General features: G+C 42.4%; 1 protein-coding gene across 3 annotated transcripts; it reads left to right on the top strand.

The window, feature by feature from the left end:
• The first annotated feature begins 2,610 nt into the window (after positions 1 to 2,610).
• LOC123993186 (E3 ubiquitin-protein transferase MAEA-like) lies at positions 2,611 to 18,401 on the top strand. Of its 3 annotated transcripts, none has more exons than XM_046295060.1 (10): positions 2,611 to 2,750; positions 2,993 to 3,107; positions 4,206 to 4,388; positions 4,721 to 4,855; positions 5,358 to 5,480; positions 5,565 to 5,641; positions 5,755 to 5,863; positions 10,087 to 10,220; positions 16,766 to 16,961; positions 17,067 to 18,401. In XM_046295060.1, the coding sequence occupies exons 2-10, from the start codon at positions 3,039 to 3,041 to the stop codon at positions 17,160 to 17,162; spliced, it is 1,122 nt and encodes a 373-aa protein (XP_046151016.1). In that variant the 5' UTR covers positions 2,611 to 2,750; positions 2,993 to 3,038; the 3' UTR covers positions 17,163 to 18,401. The 3 variants fall into 3 exon arrangements, with proteins under 3 accessions (XP_046151016.1, XP_046151015.1, XP_046151017.1); XM_046295059.1 differs by having other exon boundaries at positions 4,721 to 4,924; XM_046295061.1 differs by lacking the exon at positions 4,721 to 4,855.
• The last annotated feature ends 1,234 nt before the right edge of the window (positions 18,402 to 19,635 follow it).

Raw genomic sequence — 19,635 nt, 5'->3', positions numbered from 1 at the left:
CGTCAAGGCCTTATATAGTGGAGGGAGAAGGGCGTGTTTCACAGTCTACAGCCCATGTCTCTTCACAGGGGCGGGTAACTGATTGAGCAGAGCCCTAACCTTATGAAAACCCAACTCTCTCATTTGGAAGCTAAAATTACATTTAATCTTTCACCAATCATTTTATATTCAAACATTTAAATTGAACAACAATTCCATGTGAATCCGATAACTCTGATGTGTAGATTTTCCACTGTAGCGTTTGTCCTCCTATCATTGAGGAGAATGTCTCAGATGACAATCGAACTGACATCTTATTCATTAAGTACCACTGCATATGTTCAATTGGTCGGATTACCAGAATATAGTTCATTTCCCCCCACCTTCTGATGTTCCCAGAATCTCTATGTTAACCAAGGGGTTTTCAAATTTCACATCAGTAGGGTAGAGAGAGGAAAAAGGGGGAAAGAGGTATTTATGACTGTCATAAACCTACCCCCAGGCCAACGTCATGACACCTCTATGGGACTCCCAGATGGGATGCAGCCTGGAATTAAATGTTCAAATATGTTGGAATGATGAGTTGCAGGTAGCATGTGTAACAGATGGTAATCGTACTCTCCTTGCGTTGTGTTTTGTCCAAACAAATCAGCCCAGCCAGTGGTCCCAGTTGAGCATTATTTATTAGCTGTTGTTAAATAGGAAACAGCACATTAGTTGTGCAGGGCTTAATGATGTTAATGGCTGTCAATGGTAAAATCCCTTGCATCGCATTTTCATACTGGGGCATAAACAAAATACAATACAAAATATAACGTGTAAATACCTGTTGTTAAATAGGAAACAGCACTTTAGTTATGCAGGGGTTAATGTGTTGATGGCAGTCGATGGTAAAATGTGTAGCATGAAAACAACTGTGTTCGCAGTGAGCTTATGTGACCATTACATCGGTGCATGCTAGCTAACACACTTATATACAGCAATCATATACCAAAGCACATACCAGAAAGCCCCTCAATCCCTAACAGGTGCCATATACTCTCCACTGGCTTCCAGTTGAAGCTCGCATCCGCTACAAGACCATGGTGCTTGCCTACGGAGCTGTGAGGGGAACGGCACCTCAGTACCTCCAGGCTCTGATCAGGCCCTACACCCAAATAAGGGCACTGCGTTCATCCACCTCTGGCCTGCTCGCCTCCCTACCACTGAGGAAGTACAGTTCCCGCTCAGCTCAGTCAAAACTGTTCGCTGCTCTGGCTCCCCAATGGTGGAACAAACTCCCTCACGACGCCAGGACAGCGGAGTCAATCACCACCTTCCGGAGACACCTGAAACCCCACCTCTTTAAGGAATACCTAGGATAGGATAAAGTAATCCTTCTCACCCCCCCCCTTAAAATACTTAGATGCACTATTGTAAAGTGGTTGTTCCACTGGATGTCATAAGGTGAATGCACCAATTTGTAAGTCGCTCTGGATAAGAGCGTCTGCTAAATGACTTAAATGTAAATGTAAATATACCCACACATGTATAAATCAGCTATGTAAAGCAAATTTGTACACATTGTAAAATAGAAAATAGTTTTCAGAATGTGACCTAACCCTTGCATCACATTTTCATACTGGGGAGACCTGACATTCGCAATCTCCCCCTATCTGCAAGCGGGGCCAATAACAACACGCCTTATTGTCATCGGAATTGAACCAACCAATAAGAATGCTTGAACATTAAATACACCTTTCTTTAGAGGCAAGTGGAAACATAACCAACCTTGTTAAACATGCATGCTCTGCACTTTATTTGGCTAGTAGGCAAATAGGCCTCTACATTAGGGTATAATGACTCTATGGCTGCATTCCTCCAGAAGGGCTGAGGAGTGCTGCATGGAGATCACAAGCTCTTCAACTGGGGCTCCTGAGTGGCACAGTGGTCTAAGTCACTGCATATCAGTGCAGTCCCTGGTTCAAATCCAGGCTGCATCATATCTCGCCGTGATAGGGAGTCCCATAGGGCGGTAAAACAATTGGCCCAGCATTACCGGGGTATGCTATCATTGTAAATAAGAATATGTTCTTAGCTGACTTGTCTACTTAAAAAAAGGTCAAATAGAAATAGGCTTATGCCAGACTTGGCCAATGTTTAACCCCTCCCAAAGTCCATATGTTCATGAACCGATTCATAAACTATTTTAAATTCTTATTAACCCCTCCTACAGAATATACTTTGGCAAGATTTTGAGTTAAATAAAAATAAAAATATTCTATAAAACAAAATGAGTGGCTAAGACTGCAGTGAAAATACGTAATTCATAGATTCACCAAACATCTATTTTTATATATTATTATTACTATGTTTCATTATTACTGGTAGATACTACTGGTTATGATTGCAGACAAATCGTAGAGAATGGGATGGTGCAATATTGATAGTCATGTTTTGGGGATGTACACATCACCCAGACATATGCCCATGCTATAGTGATACATCTAAATGATTGAAACGTCACTGTTTTAGGCATAATAGTGCTATCTAGACTTAAACTGGCAAACAAATCCATTACACGATCTACCTAAATGTGAAGTAAACTCAACTGACGAGTAATAGAGAATGGAGACTTTTAACTTGAAAACGTCCAAGATATCTCTTTCCGGTTTCCCTGACTTCCGTTTTTTATGCTGCGTTAGGCTTGTTTGCTTAGCACTCCTCCCTCACAAGCTGTTTTGGTGTACGTTTTTTTGTATTGTTGGTGAAAACTGCCAAAACTCTGAAAGGTATTTTTGTAGATCAGGATTGCAAGACAAGATTTGTTCAAGTCCAAAATGTTAGTCCATAATCGTAACATGGTGTTTGTATGTTCAGATGAAATTTCACGTTTACGTTTCATGCATGGCTTTTCTTACAATCTTAATAATTTACGTGTGGATTTTCTTACGATCCTAACGATACGCTCTGGATAAGAGCGTCTGCTAAATGACTTAAATGTAAATGTAACGTGCGTTCAACCTTTTGGCAGCTATCTGGCTCCATGAGAAAGTATTTGGAGAAAATCACAAACGAAGATGGCGGTGCAAGAGACAGCTGCCCAACTCTCCATGGCTCTGAAGGTTCAAGAATATCCCACTTTGAAGGTTTGAAATAGCTTATTTGAACGAATATTGAGACGAACCGATTATGATGCAGGCACAAGCTTCAGATTTGTCAAACTAGGCACTAATTTCGATTATTTGGATGACTAGCTAACGTTAGCTAGCGACGCCTGGGGGCAAGTTTGTTAAACAACGGCTGATGTCAGATGGTGAAAATTAATGCGAACAGATGTGATGGTGTGGTCAGATACACCACATCGCAACCTATTAGTTGATAATCTCCAATCGTCTCGATAATTGACTATTTACTAACTTTGTTATCTAAACAGATAATTTCGTAGTCATTACTTTTGCTAGCCAGCCAGTTTAATCAGCTATGTTGATACCTAGCTAGGCTAACTAGTAAACTTTAACTAACTAACGTTAGCTGGTTCTCCGTCGATATTCTTCTGTGGCGTGGGAAGCAACCTATTCATAGCTAACTATTTTCTATCTTACATTTATTTAACTACGTTAGTTAGATAACTAGCTAACAGAGACATGTAACGTTCGCTATTCACGTTTGTTTCCAAATTCTCCATAGCTTGTGAAATCAACATGGCATGAAGGGTCAGCTCTCTAGTAAATCCAAAGCAACATGATGCATACTAGTCAGTTGATCGTTTGGAGCTGTATAATTATGCTCTGTACGTGACTAGTAGCTATAGCAAGATTGCGCTAGCTAGATAGCGCTTTTTCCCTATCGAGCTATGTCCTCAAGGTACTACCTCAATATGGCTGAGAAGATTCAGTCTGCAGCCAAATCACACTGCGACACTATTGGTCTGTGGCTGCTGCCATATACGACTAATGTTTTGCTTTGTTAGTGGCCATTTTACCAGAATAGTTATTTAATTCATTAAGGGTTGCAAGAGTAATTGTATGCTATTTGAGTAGTTATGTTAGCATAATTAGACGGTTATGTAAGATTGCTGTTCTGTGTTGATGCCTTAGTGATTGGTTGGAAAGTGTCATATATTGGTGGATATGTTCTCAACAAGTTGTGTCAAATAATTGGAAACTTCAGCCAAAGAATGATTATTAGTCAGAATGTACTACCGAAGCCTCCTCACTTAGGTTTTGCATTGTTCATTTGTACAGGTACCATATGAAACTCTGAACAAGCGTTTCAGAGCTGCACAGAAGAACATTGACCGGGAGACGAGTCACGTAACCATGGTGGTGGCAGAGCTGGAGAAGACCCTCAGCAGTTTCCCAGTGGTGGATTCTGTGGTGTCCCTTCTGGATGGGGTGGTGGAGAAGCTCAGTGCCCTGAAGAGAAAGGTAGGTTCACCCAGTTGTTCTCAGAACAATTAGCATTGGAATGTTGCTGTGCATTTTTAAAAATGGTATTCCTCCTCCAACCCCAGATAGCTTAGCTACTGCTATTTCAGGGAGAATTTCTGAAAATAAGCCACCTTTACATGTTTTCAAATCCAAACACTTGTCAAATATTGTATTTTTATTGAGCGATTTCCAAGACAGAATAATGATTCATCATCATGAAACTTAGTAGAAAAATATAGCAGTAAAATACAATACAAAGAGAGGACCCAGCAGAGCAGAGATACTGCATGTTGTAAGTATACAAAATCTAAATGGTGGATGTTGTGTAGGCTGCTGAGTCCATCCAGGCTGAGGATGAGAGTGCTAAGCTGTGTAAGCGGAGGATTGAACACCTGAAGGAACACAGCAGCGACCAACCAGCAGGCGTCAACGTCTGGAAGAAGAAACGAATGGACCGCATGATGGTAGAACACTTGCTGCGGTGTGGCTATTACAACACAGCGGTCAAACTGGCACGGCAAAGTGGCATTGAGGTGCATCCCACTTCTTTCTGTCAACATGTCATCTTATATACATGGATGCTACAATAGAGTTCCTTATTCCTTACAGAAAGCGACTTCTGTGGTATCTCAAATTGCTTGTAGAGCTCCTAGTATTTCAATTGCTTAGGGAACTTTTTGCGGAGTCAATCACCACCTTCCGGAGACACCTGAAACCCCACCTCTTTAAGGAATACCTAGGATAGGATAAAGTAATCCTTCTCACCCCCCCCCTCCCCCCCTTAAAATATTTAGATGCACTATTGTAAAGTGGTTGTTCCACTGGATGTCATAAGGTGAATGCACCAATTTGTAAGTCGCTCTGGATAAGAGCGTCTGCTAAATGACTTAAATGTAAATGTAATGTAAATGGAACTACGTGTGCTGTCTCTATTTGACATAACCCCGCTTTCCCCCTGTTCTCCAGGATCTGGTCAACATTGAGATGTTCCTCACAGCCAAAGAGGTGGAGGAGTCACTGGAGCGACAGGAAACAGCCACCTGTTTGGCCTGGTGCCATGACAACAAGTCACGCCTCCGCAAGATGAAGGTGAGCCATGTCTGTTAGTAGATCACAATGGCAGTGTCTCATACATTACGTTATATATGAACTCATTGATGCTTTTCCTTCCAGAGCTGCTTGGAGTTTAGCCTACGAATCCAGGAGTTTATCGAGCTCATTCGACAGAACAAGCGCATGGACGCTGTCAGGTAGGAATCTGTTTGAACTGCCATAGCACATCCTATATTAAAATATTCAGGTTAATGTTGAAACATATATTCATAGTTGAAATGAGAACAATCATGAACCATGTTTCTCACAGACATGCCCGGAAGCACTTCAGCCAAGCGGAGGGGGGTCAGCTGGACGAAGTGCGGCAGGTTATGGGCATGCTGGCGTTCCCCTCAGACACCCATATCTCCCCTTATAAGGTAATACCATAGTAGTGACCTCTAGTGTGTATGCACTCGCATATGCCTCCTTTGTAGGGTTGGGTTAAATGCGGAAGACACATTTCAGTTGTACAACTGACTGGGTATCCCCCTTCCTTGCAAGCACAATTTGATACGCATCTAGATACATGGACTCCGATATAGGAATTCTACTTTTAATTTGAAAATATTGCACTAACAATTGTTGCATGAACACATTCATTTTTCACACTAAATTAATATGTTATGCTCAGGAGCTGAGCTGGGTCTGTCTGAGCTGACTTCTCTGAGCTGTGTTTGTGTGAGCATGATGTACTGTGTGAGCTGAGCCATAGAGGCAGACTGAGCATCTACCACTATCAGATTGGGGGGGTGGGGAGGCGCAACTAGTGTGCTCGCGTGCTCTCTAAAAGGACGTTCGTATTAAAAGGAGGAGGAAAAGCGGCATTATTACCCCGGTACAGTAGAGGGAGATGAGCTGGTAATAGCCATCTACGGCCAAACAAGGAAGACACGTGCTGGAGAATAAGAGTACACAGAGAGACAATTGACTAGAGTTGTGCAAATTCCCGGGGATCTAGATTTTCTGTACCAGGCAACACATGACAGGCGAGATACGGAGACTGAGAAGATGCTCGCTACATGTTGACAATTGTGGACGTAGGGGTATATGGCTGAGAGAACTATGGTGAGTTTCAAGAGTTCATTTGGGTCCAAACTGCTGCAGAAGACCCTCGATTTTTCCACTGCAAGCTATCCTGCCAGGTACCACAACGCCAAGTCCTTGTGTTTTCCTGGGGGATAGCTTCCCCCTACATGAGAACTGCATGCGCCCTTATTCAGGTATGTTGATAATAGCATGTTGGAGACAGTTTCACTTTTTCTGTTTCTAATTTCCCTTGTTAACGATTACTTGTATTCACCTCTATATGAGAAATGCCAGTTTTATCAAGGTGTTTGGAGTATGGTTTCTGGAAAATGGGATGGTGTTTTTGTTTACCATATGTATATTATATCTGACATATATTCTCTTGTTACCACTCACTCACAGGTGTCCGTCTCAATGAACCTGAGGGTACCTGGAACTATCGCCACTCTGTCGGAGAGTCACATAATGTGTGCGGGATCATGGCTGCAAGGATGAAGATTCTTGGTCACCTAATTGGGTTTATCCCTGAAAAAGCTAAGGGCTTGTGTTGCCCTCCTGAACTACCTGTCCTCCACAGATTAAGCTCATGAGCCTAACGCAAGAATCGTGGCTCCCTCTTTTGTTGACACCCCCTCCCTTCTGGCAACTACCAACCTGGAGAGTGGACGAGGGTTGTCCCCTGACACAACCAAGCCAGTGTGACAGGCTTGCAAGTTAAACAAGTGGGAAGCTCTTCCATAGCAGGAAGACATAGTTAGGAGAGGACAACTCAACCCAAGACCATCAATGATGCATAAAATATTTTTGTTTGGACTTCTCACATACACACTCCTTGATGGATGCATAGACTCAGTTATTCGTGTGCACTGTGAACCAAAGTACTTTGTACGAAAATGTGGAGTTTTATTCTTGTTAATAAAATGAAGCCTGATGTCTGTGTGGAGTAATTTCGATGATATTGAACTACGCCACAAGTAGAAGGCAGCCTGTAAAGTCTGTGGCATACAGCTCTTCTGTACTTTGTCAGCACTTTATGTTCAAATAGGATGCATTGAGATAATGAAATACCAACAGCTTTTTCAGCACACAAAACTAAACCTTTATTCTCACTTCTGGACTTTGAAAGTAAACCACAATACAAATATTAATGAGCACTATAAATATTTTGGGGAAATTAGTAAAACAGTGTTTGGAATAAAATGGAGGCTGATAACCAGTCAGTACTGGGAGCAGAGGTAGTGCTTGGGGCTGGTGAACAACCAGGTACATTCACTGGTGTTTGTTCCTTGAAAACTGGCTATTTAGTACACATAATGATCAATAAACATGAACTGTGAGACAATTGACTAATGTTGCCAACGTTTGAGCAGAGTTCAGTAGGCCTGGCCTAGCTACTCAACTCTGCTCAAACGTTTGCAACATTTTGACTCGTTGGACCTTGCTATTTATTTTATTTTACCTTTATTTAACCAGGCAAGTCAGTTATTCTTATTTTCAATGACGGCCTGGGAACAGTGGGTTAACTGCCTACAGATTTGTACCTTGTCAGCTCAGGGGTTTGAACTTGCAACCTTCCGGTTACTATTCCAACGCTCTAACCACTAGGCTACGCTGCCGCCCCAAAGCTATAAAACTTTGACTTTGGTGTTACCAATTTTGAAGTTTATGATTTTCTTTCTCTGATAAAATAATATTTGTTAAAGTTATAAAGATATTTTGTTAGTTGGCTTGTTTTTTCAGCTGCTAGGCTAGCTAGCCACTAGCCAGCTAAGTAGCTGACACTAGCTTTTGTTAGCAAAACATGGCTACTCTAATTGTCGACTACAATAGAAAATACAACATAGCTCATTCTTTTGTGAAGACTGCATTTTTCTTTCAGTTTCACGTGCCAAACAAGCAGGCAGCATCTCCACTGCGATCCTTGTTTCTTTGCCTTGAACTTATTGTGAACCCTACTCCACTTTTTCGAACAAATGGTTGGGTTGGAACCGAGCATGCTCCGAAATCTACCTACCTACCTCATCCCCATACTGACCCAGGAAAATACATTAGTTGTCCCTCAATTAATAAAGCCTATGACTTAATATTGCGAAAATCAATTTACAATCATCTGAAGGTGCTGCATCTCCCGCACTGTGAGCACAGTTATCTGAGTTGTGGGTCAATGTCATGCGCAGTTACATGCATAAAAGTTTGATAGGCTGAAGGAGAGAATGCATCAATTCAGTCAGAAAATATTCAAGTTATTTTCGGAATAAGACAGAAAAAGAGTTGGTTTTATAACCAATGCATGCTTAATTTGGATCGGGACCGATCCGTATCTGTGAATCGTTAAATCCCTACTTTGTGCATGTCAAAATACTGTAGACCTATAATCTGTATACATCTGGCCCTTCTTTGGACACTGTTAATAAACCTCCAAACTAGCTTCAGTGCCATACAACATTCCTTCTGTGGCCTCCAACTGCTTTTAAATGCTAGTCAAACTGAATGCATGCTCTTCAACCGATTGCTGCCCGACGAGCATCACTACTCTGGAAGGTTCTGACTTAGAATAGGTGGACAACTACAAATACCTAGGTGTCTGGTTAGACTGTAAACTCTCATTCCAGACTCGCATTAAGCATCTCCAATCAAAAATTAAATCTAGAATTGGCATCCAACAAAGCTTCCTTCACTCATGCTGCCAAACATACCCTCGTAAAACTGACTATCCTATCGATCCTTATTAACTTTGGTGATGTCATTTACAAAATAGCCTCCAACACTCTACTCAGCAAACAGGATGTAGTCTATCACAGTGCCATCCATTTTGTCACCAAAGCCCCATATACTACCCAGCACCTGCGACATGTATGCTCTCGTTGGCTGACCCTCGCAACATATTCGTCGCCAAACCCACTGGCTCCAGGTCATCTATAAGTCTTTGCTAGGTAAAGCCCCACCTTATCTCAGCTCACTGGTCACTATAGCAACAGACACCCGTAGCACGCGCTCCAGCAGGTATATTTCACTGGTCATCTCCAAGGCCAACACCTGCTTTGGCCGCCTTTCTTTCCAGTTCTCTGCTGCCAATGATTGGAATGAATTGCAAAAATCACTGAAGCTGGAGACTCATATCTTCCTCTCTAACTTTAAGCATCAGCTGTCAGAACAGCTTACTGATCACTGTACTTGTACACAGCCTATCTGTAAATAGCACACCCAACTACCGCATCCCCATATTGCTATTTATCTTGTTGCTCTTTGCACCCCAGTATCTCTACTTGCACATTATCATCTGCTCATCTATCATTCCAGTGTTAATGCTAAATTGTAATTACTTCACCACTATGGCTTATTTATTGCCTTTACATCGCTAATCTTCTACATTTGCACACACTGTACATAGATTTTTCTATTGTGTTATTGACTGTACGTTTATGTGAAACTTTGTTGTTTTTGTCGCACTGCTTTGCTTTATCTTGGCCAGGTTGCAGTTGTGAATGAGAACTTGTTCTCAACTTGCCTACCTGATTAAATAAAGGTGGAATAAAAATGGTCTGATTATCCCTTTGTCAATCAACCCTCACAGGATCTCCTGGATCCAGCCCGCTGGAAAATGCTGATCCAACAGTTCAGATATGACAACTACAGATTACATCAGCTGGGCAACAACTCTGTGTTTACCATCACACTCCAGGCCGGCTTGTCTGCTATCAAAACTCCGTATCCTTTCTGGTCACCGCTCTGTGCTCCTTAGTTTTGCTATTTCTGGTAGGAACATAATTTTTTATTTAATCAATCAATAAAATGTATTTATGAAGCTCTTTTTACATCAGCCGATGTCATAAAGTGCTATATAGAAACCCAGCCTAAAACCCTAAACAGCAACGATGCAGATGTAGAAGCACGGTGGCTAGGAAAAACTCCCTAGAAAGGCAGGAACCTAGGAAGAAACCTAGAAAGGAACCAGGCTCTGAGGGGTGGCCAGTCCTCTTCTGGCTGTGCTGGGTGGAGATTATAATAGTACATGGACAAGCTGTTCAAACGTTCATAGATGGCCAGCAGGGTCAAATAACAATAATCACAGTGGTTGTAGAGGGTGCAACATGTCAGCAGCTCAGGAGTAAATGGCAGTTGGCTTTTCACAGCCGAACATTCAGAGTTAGAGACAGCAGGTGTGGTAGAGAGAGAGTTGAAAACAGCAGGTCCGGGACAAGGTAGCACGTCCGGTGAACAGGTCAGGGTTCCATAGTCGCAGGCAGAACAGTTGAAACTGGAGCAGCAGCACGACCAGGTGGACTGGGGACAGCAAGAGTCATATCAGGCCAGGTAGTCCTGAGGCATGGTCCTAGGGCTCATGGCCTCTGAGGAGAGAAAGAGAGAGCGAGATAATTAGAGGGAGCATACTTAAATTCACACAGGACACTGGATAAGACAGGAGAAATACTCCAGATATAACAGAATGACCCTAGCCCCCCCGACACAAACTATTTCAGCATAATTACTGGAGGCTGAGACAGGAGGGGTCGGGAAACACTATGGCCCCGTCCGACTATACCCCCGGACAGGGCCAACCAGGCAGGATATATCCCCACCCACCTTGCCAAAGCACAGCCCCCACACCACTGGAGGGATATCTTCAACCACCAACTTAGTACCCTGAGACAAGGCAGAGTATAGCCCACGAAGATCTCCCCCACGGCACGAAGCCAAGGGGGCGCCAACTCGAACAGGAAGATCACGTCAGAGACTCAACCCACTCAAGTGACACACCCCTCCTAGGGACGGCATGGAAGAGCACCAGTAAGCCAGTGACTCAGCCCCCGTAATAGGGTTAGAGGCAGAGAATCCCAGTGTAGCGAGGGAAACCGGCCAGGCGGAGACAGCAAAGGTGGTTCGTCGCACCCGGGCCTTTCCATTCACACCCCTAGGCCAGACTATGACCAACTGAAGAGATGAGTCTTCAATAAAGACTTAAAGGTCGAGACCGAGTCTGCGTCTCTCACATGAATAGGCAGACCATTCCATAAAAATGGAGCTCTATAGGAGAATGCCCTGCCTCCAGCTGTTTGCTTAGAAATTCTAGGAACAATTAGAAGGCCTGCATCTTGTGACTATAGCGTATGTAAAAGCTGTATGTATGGCAGGACCAAATCAGAAAGATAGATAGGAGCAATCCCATGTAGTGCTTTGTAGGTTAGCAGTTAAACCTAGAAATCAGCCCTAGCCTTAAACAGTTAGCCAGTGTAGAGAGGCTAGCACTGGAGTAATATAATACATTTTTTTGGTTCTAGTCAAGATTATTGCTTCTGTGTTTAGAACTAAAATTAAGTTTATTTAGTGCTTTATCCAGGAAAGTAGATTTTTGCAGTAGTCTAATCTAGAAGCATGGATACATTTTTGGACATAAAGTTTCTGATTTTTGCAATGTTACGTAGATGGAAAAAAGCTGTCCTCGTCAAAAGAGAGATCAGGGTCCAGAGTAACGCCGAGGTCCTTCACAGTTTTATTTGAGACGACTGTACAACCATCAAGATTAATTGTGAGATCCAACATAATATCTCTTTGTTTCTTGGGGCCTAGAACTAGCATCTCTGTTTTGTCCGAGTTTAAAAGTAAAACATTTGCCGCCATCCACTTCCTTATGTCCGAAACACTGGCTTCCACAGAGGGTTATTTTGGGGCTTCACCATGTTTCATCGAAATGTACCGTTCGCATAGAAGTGAAAGTTAACATTGTCTTTCGGAATGACATCACCAAGAGGTAAACTATATAGTGAAAACAATAGAGGTCCTAAAACGGAACCTTGAGGTACACCGAAATTTACAAATTTGGGTTTCCAATCTCTTCAAAAGAATGTGGTGATTGATGGTATCTAAAGCAGCACTGAGGTCTAGGAGCACGGGGACAGATGCAGAGCCTTGGTCTGACGCCATTAAAGGTTAATTTACCACCTTCACGAGTGCAGTCTCAGTGCTATGATGGGGTCTAAACTGAAGTGTTTCATATACCGAAGCGTTTCGTATACATTGTTTGTCTTCAGGAAGGCAGTGAGTTGCTGCGCAACAGCTTTTTCAAAATGTTTTGAGAGGAATGGCAGATTTGAAATAGGCTGATAGTTTTTTATATTTTCTGGGTCAAGTTTTGGCTTTTTCAGGAGAGGCTTTATTACTGCCACTTTTAGTGAGTTTGGTACACATCCGGTGGATAGAGAGACGTTTATTATGTTCAACATAGGAGGGACAAGCACACGAAGCAGCTCTTTCATTGGTTTAGTTGGAATAGGTTCCAGTATGCACCTTGAAGGTGTAGAGGCCATTACTATTTTCATCAATGTGTCAAGAGATATAGTATTAAAAACCTTGAGTGTCTCCCTTGATCCTAGATCCTGGCAGTGTTGTGCAGACTCAGGACAACTGAGCTTTGGAGAAATACGCAGATTTAAAGAGGAGTCTTTTTGTAAAAGAAGTTCATGAATTTATCACTGCTGAAGTGAAAGCCATCCTCTCCTGGGGAATGCTGCGTTTTAGTTAGCTTTGTGACAGTATCAATAAGAAATGTAGGATTGTTCTTATTCTCCTCAATTAAGTTGGAAAAATAGGATGATCGAGCAGCAGTGAGGGCTCTTCGATACTGCACAGTACTGTCTTTCCAAGCGAATCGGAAAGATTTCCAGTTTGGTGTAGCGCCATTTCCTTTCCAAATTTCTGGAAGCTGGCTTCAGGGTTCGGGTATTTTCTGTATACCAGGGAGCTAGGTTCTTATGACAAATGTTTTTTGTTTTTAGAGGTGCGACTGCATCTAGAGTAATACTCAAGGTTAAATTAAATTCCTCAGTTAGGTGGTTAACCGATTGTTGTATTCTGATGTCCTTGGGTAGGGAGTCTGGAAGGGCATCTAGGAATCTTTGGGTTGTCAGAGAATTTATAACATAGCTTTTGATGAGCCTTGGTTGGGGTCTGAGCAGATTATTTGTTGCGATTGCAAACGTAATAAAATGGTGGTCCGATAGTCCAGGATTACGAGGAAAAACATTAAGATCCACAATATTTATTCCACGGGACAAAACACGATCTAGAGTATGACTGGCGCTGAGTAGGTCCGGAGACATGTTGAACAAAACCCACCGAATCGATGATGTCTCTGAAAGCCTTTTGGAGTGGTTCTGTGGACTCTGACATGTGAATATTAAAGTCACCAAAAATGTGAATATTATCTGCCATGACTACAAAGTCCGGTAGGAATTCAGGGAACTCAGTGAGGAATGCTGTATATGGTCCAGGAGGCTTGTAAACAGTAGCTATAAAAAGTTATTTGAGTAGGCTGCATAGATTTCATGACTAGAAGATCAAAAGACGAAAATACAGTCATTTCTTTTTGTCAATTGAAATTTGGTATCGTAAATGTTAGCAACGCCTTTGCGGGATGCGTGGGGTATATGGTCACTAGTGTAACCAGGAGGGGAGTCCTCATTTATCACAGTAAATTCATCATGCTTAAGCCATGTTTCAGTCAGGCCAATCACGATTAAGATTATGATCAGTGATTATTTCATTGACTATAACTGCCTTGGAAGTGTGGGATCTAACATTAAGTAGCCCTATTTTGAGATATGAGGTATCACAATCTCTTTCAATAATGACAGGAATGGAGGAGGTCTTTATTCCAGTGAGATTGCTAAAGCGATCACTGCCATGTTTAGTTTTGCCCAACCTAGATCTAGGCACGGACACGGTCTCAATGGAGATAGCTGAGCTGACGACACTGACTGCTAGTGGCAGAATCCACTAAGCTGGCAGGCTGTCTATCAGCTATAAGAGTTGGAGCCCTGTCTATTTTCATAGATAAGATGAGAGCACCCCTCCAGCTAGGATGGAGTCTGTCACTCCTCAGCAGGCCAGGCTTGGTCCTGTTTGTGGGTGAGTCCCAGAAAGAGGGCCAATTATCTACAAATTATATATTTTAGGTGGGGCAGAAAACAGTTATCAACCACCGATTGAGTTGTGAGCCTCTGCTATAGAGCTCATCACTCCCCCTAACTGGGAGGGGGCCAGAGACAATTACTCGATACCGACATCTTTCTAGCTGAGGCTGGCTATGTTGTGCTTGGTGACCTCTGACTATTTCATCCTAACATCGTTGGTGCCGACGTGGATAACAATATCCCTATACTCTCTACACTTGCCAATTTTAGCTTTAGCCAGCACCATCTTCAGATTAGCCTTAACGTCAGTAGCCCTGCCCCCCTGGTAAACAGTGTATGATCGCTGGATGATTTTTTAAAGTCTAATACTGCGGGTAATGGAGTCGCCAATGACTAGGGTTTTCAATTTGTCAGAGCTAATGCTGGGAAGCTTCGGCAACTCAGACCCCATAACAGGTGGAAGAGAGACCAGAGAAGGCTCAGCCTCTGACTCCGACTTGTTGTTTAATGAGGAGAACCGGTTGAAAGTTTCTGTCGGCTGAATGAGCGACACCGGTTGAGCATTCCTACAGCATTTCCTTCCAGAAGCCATGAGAAAATTGTCCGGTTGCGGGGACTGTGCGAGGGGACTTATACTACTATCTGTACTTATTTGTGGCTCAGACGCTGTTTCATCCTTTCCTGCACTTAAATTACCCTTGCCTAACGATTGCGTCTGAAGCTGGGCTTGCAGCACGGCTGTCCTCACCATAAGGTGATTGTTCCTGTATATTATGAGTACAGCAACTGCAATTAGAAGGCATAATGTTAATATTACTACTTAGTTTCGGCTAGTGAAGGTCCTGTAGAACCATGTCCAGATAAAGCGTCCGGGGTGAAAAAGTTGAATGAAACAAGTCAAGCGAGGGGGAAAAAATAATCATTTTAAAACGGTAATTAAAATGTAAAAACCGTAATGTTGGCAGGTAGCAAAGTGACTCTAGCAACAAGATGCACAGCAGCACGTAAACAAGTCCACAAGTTATTTATTTGACTAGGCATTGCAGTTAACCTCTAGTGACACCGCATCCCGTGAACGGGACCGTTGTCATCATCTGACACTAATTAGCATAATGCAACGGACATAAATATTACTAGAAAATATTCCTATTCATGAAAATCACAAGTGAAAAATATTGAGACACAGCTTAGCCTTTTGTTAATCACCCTGTCATCTCAGATCTTCAAAATATGCTTTACAGCCAAAGCTAGACAAGCATTTGCGTAAGTTTATCGATAGCCTAGCATAGCATTTTGTCCAGCTAGCAGCAGGTAACTTGGTCACGGAAATCAGAAAAGCAATCAAATTAAATCGTTTACCTTTGATAAGCTTCGGATGTTTTCACTCACGAGACTCCCAGTTAGATAGCAAATGTTCCTTTTTTCCAAAAATATTATTTTTGTAGGCGAAATAGCTCCATTTGTTCTTTCACGTTTGGCTGAGAAATCACCAGGAAATTGCAGTCACGAAAATGGCGAAAAGTATTCCAAATTAGCTCCATAATATCGACAGAAACATGGCAAACGTTGTTTATAATCAATCCTCAAGGTGTTTTTCAAATATCTATTCGATAATATATCCATCGGGACAGTAGGACCGATTGGAGTAATGGCTACCTCTGTATGTTACGCGAGAATCTCTCTGGGAGCATGAGGTGGCCACTTGCGCAATGTAGCCGCCTACGGGTATTCTTCAACATAAATGCGTAAAACTACGTCACAATGCTGTAGACACCTTCGGGATTACGGAGAAAGAGTAATCTGGTTGATAGCCCAGGCAATGCTTAATAGGGACACATTGGAACGTATCGCTTTCAAAACATGAGGTACTTCCGGATTGGATTTTTCTCAGGCTTTCGCCTGCAACATCAGTTCTGTTATACTCACAGGCAATATTTTTACAGTTTTACAGCTTTCTATCCTAAGCTGTCAATTATATGCATATTCTAGCATCTTGTCCTCACAAATAATCCTGTTTACTACGGGAACGTTTTTTTTCCATTTTTTTTTTTCAAAAAATGAAAATACCCCCCTAGTCACAAAAGGTAAGAACAAATTCTTATTTAGAATTACGGCCTACACCGCTGCGCCACTTGGGAGCAGTGGTTTGTCGTCTGCTTTTTTTGCTGATGTGCTTTCTGTCTCCTTTTGGTTGTGATGGCAGACCTTATCCAAAACCACACATCAGGGTACATAAGTCTTAAAAAAGTGGCTCAATGTGTTCTGCCACAGACCTCCAGCTGTGAAGCAATGGAATGTAAAGCAAAATGATCAAATTTCATCCCTTAACCTTTCTGCTCCCAGTCAGTGCTATAAGGAAGATAGCACCTCCATAAACCCTGACTGCCCTGTGTGTAGCAAGTCCCTGAACAAACTGGCCCAGCCCCTGCCCATGGCACACTGTGCCAACTCCCGTCTGGTGTGCAAAATCTCTGGGGAGGTGATGAACGAGAACAACCCACCCATGATGCTGCCCAACGGCTATGTGTATGGATACAATGTGAGTCTCGACATCCCACACATTTTTTATTTACAATGGCAATGGAATTAATATTCATTGTTTTAATTTATTATTGATATTAATAATTTGTCCCTCCTTTTCTAGTCTCTTCTATCAATTCGCCAAGATGACAAGGTGATCTGCCCCAGAACCAAAGAAGTCTACAACTTCTCTCAGGCTGAGAAGGTGTACGTCATGTGATGGGGTGGATACTGGATCTCATGTGATGCATACACCTCTGCAGTGGATCCCCCAGCAGAGCCTCCAGCCCCCATGTGACTCAGCCAAACCCCCTCCCAGACTTGCCAAACCTGCCTCCCACTATGGAGAGCAGGGCCAAAATCACCTTGGGTAGATTTTTGAAACTGGACTAATTAACAGACTAATATTTAAAGTGTTGATGTTCTGACTTTTATTTAACTTGCAGTCCAACCAGCAGTGTGGATCATTATAACTCGGTGTTGCTCCAATATGATAAGAGCTTATCTTTTGCCGTTTTATCTTAAATAAATCAGACTTACTTCAATCAGAACCACAGGCTGATCACCTTGGTGTTTTATGATAGCACTCATTTCATGATGCGCACAATTTACATAATTTCTGTGTAGCCGTGGGGGATAAATAGAAACACCTTAACATTGGTAATATTGTGTTTGTCCCCCACTGTGAAATCTGTGATTGCAGATCTGGGACGATACACTTGATAATGTAAATACTAGCGCATTGAGCATTTGTGTGCAGATTCAGGTCTTTCAAAATGTTATAGGAAACATTTAAAGAAAACTCCTCCGAGACCTTCCACTGGTCAGGCTTGAACAGTCTCACTATTGTTGCTTGAAATATGGTATGGCAACCTTGTACACAGACCTAATGTAAACTCTACTACACTTTTGAGTATCATTGTGGATTTGTGTCCTACATGGGAATATGCCAGGTCTGCTCACCACCTGAAGTGGACCTTGACGAATGGTGTAACTTACGAAATACTTTTTTTCAGAAGGATGGGTTAATTCATCAGTGTACTTTTGATATTTAGTTCAAACAACTCTGACATAGTCAAAATACTGATTGACTTAATTTCATACATATCTTTCAACGATGAACATTGCATTGTAATTAAAGAGAATTTTGATTATATTTTTTGCTCTTCATTTTGTATTATCTATTGCCGATTTTAAGACATTTTGTATGCCTAACACAAATGGCTGCAGATTTCTCAAGGCGCTATAGTTGGTCCAAGGAGTTCCTTGAAATGAGCAAGGGTCACCTTAACATATGTTTCAGTACCTACCATCTCTCCCACCTTTTTTTTCTTCCCATCTTGGTTGGTTGCTTCTAAACTGTTTAGTATTGTTATTGTAGAGAGGCTTTAGAAACTGATGATGCATGTTTATATTGGTAGGATAGATTAATTATTGATGATAAAATTGTTTTACTACATTTGGGTCCTGTCTTTCTTTCTATCCACCCAACATCTCCATAGAAGTTAAAGTGCTGCTTTATCAGATTGAATATGACAGTGACTTATGCATACCCAGATTAAAATCAATGGCAATTGGCAACATACACATGACCAACAGTATGTGGACAACTGCTCTTTGAATATATCATTCCAAAATCATGGACATTAATATGGAGTTAGTCCTCCCTGTTTCTGCTATAACAGCCTCCACTTTTCTGGGAAGGCTTTCCCTAGAACCAAATGTTGGAACATTGCTGTGGGGACTTGCTTCCATTCAGCCACAAGAGCATTAGGCCAGGCATTGATGTTGGGTGATTAGGCCTGGCTCGCAGTCCAATTCAGCCCAAAGATGTTCAATGTGGTTGAGGTCAGGGCTCTGTGCAAGCCAGTCAAGTTCTTCCACACTGATCTCGACAAACCATTTCTGTATGGGCCTCGCTTTGTGCACAGGGGCATTGTCATGCTGAAACAGGAAAGGGCATTCTCCAAACTGTTGCAACAAGTTGGAAGCGCATTGTCTAGAATGTCATTGTGATTAAGATTTCCCTTCACTGGAAATAAAGGCTTGCCCGAACCATGAAAAACAGCCCCAGACAATTATTCCCCTTCCAAACTTTACAGTTGGCACTATGCATTGGGGCAGAGTTCACCTGGAATCCACCAAACCCAGACTACCAGATGGCAAAGCTTGATTAATCACTCCAAAGAATATGTTTCCACTGCTCCAGAATCTAATGGCGGTGAACTTTACACCACTCTAACTGACGCTTGGAATTGCACATTTTAATTTTTTACCTAGGCAAGTCAGTTAAGAACAAATTCTTATTTTCAATGACGGCCTAGGAACAGTGGGTTAACTGCCTGTTCAGGGGCAGAACGACAGATTTGTACTTTGTCAGCTCGGGATTTGAACTTGCAACCTTTTGGTTACTAGTCCAACGCTCTAACCACTAGGCTACCCTTAGTCTGGTATGCGGCTGCTCAGCCATGGAAACCCATTTCATGAAGTTCCCGACAAACAGTTATTGTGCCGATGTTGCTTCCAGAGGCAGTTTGGAACTCGGTAGCAACAGAGGACAGATGATTTTTACATGCTTACGCGCTTCAACAGTCAACAGTCCAATTCTGTGAGCTTGTGTGGCCTACCACTTGGCAGCTGAGCCTTTGTTGCTCGACGTTTCCACTTCACAATAGCAGTATTTTACAGGGTAG

This window comes from Oncorhynchus gorbuscha, linkage group LG13 (assembly GCF_021184085.1).
Source record: "Oncorhynchus gorbuscha isolate QuinsamMale2020 ecotype Even-year linkage group LG13, OgorEven_v1.0, whole genome shotgun sequence".
NCBI classification, from domain to species: domain Eukaryota; kingdom Metazoa; phylum Chordata; class Actinopteri; order Salmoniformes; family Salmonidae; genus Oncorhynchus; species Oncorhynchus gorbuscha.
Note: the sequence above shows the minus strand (reverse complement) of the source record. Positions and strands in the feature narration are given on the sequence as shown.

What these genes read in the sequence shown, in the direction of transcription:
- LOC123993186 (XM_046295059.1), top strand. Translation starts at nt 3,039, where the DNA reads ATGGCGGTGCAAGAGACAGCTGCCCAACTCTCCATGGCTCTGAAGGTT. An exon ending in CACGCCTCCGCAAGATGAAG is followed by an intron (nt 5,481 to 5,564) that starts GTGAGCCATGTC and finishes TTTTCCTTCCAG; the next exon opens with AGCTGCTTGGAGTTTAGCCT. An exon ending in TTGTCTGCTATCAAAACTCC is followed by an intron (nt 10,221 to 16,765) that starts GTATCCTTTCTG and finishes TTCTGCTCCCAG; the next exon opens with TCAGTGCTATAAGGAAGATA.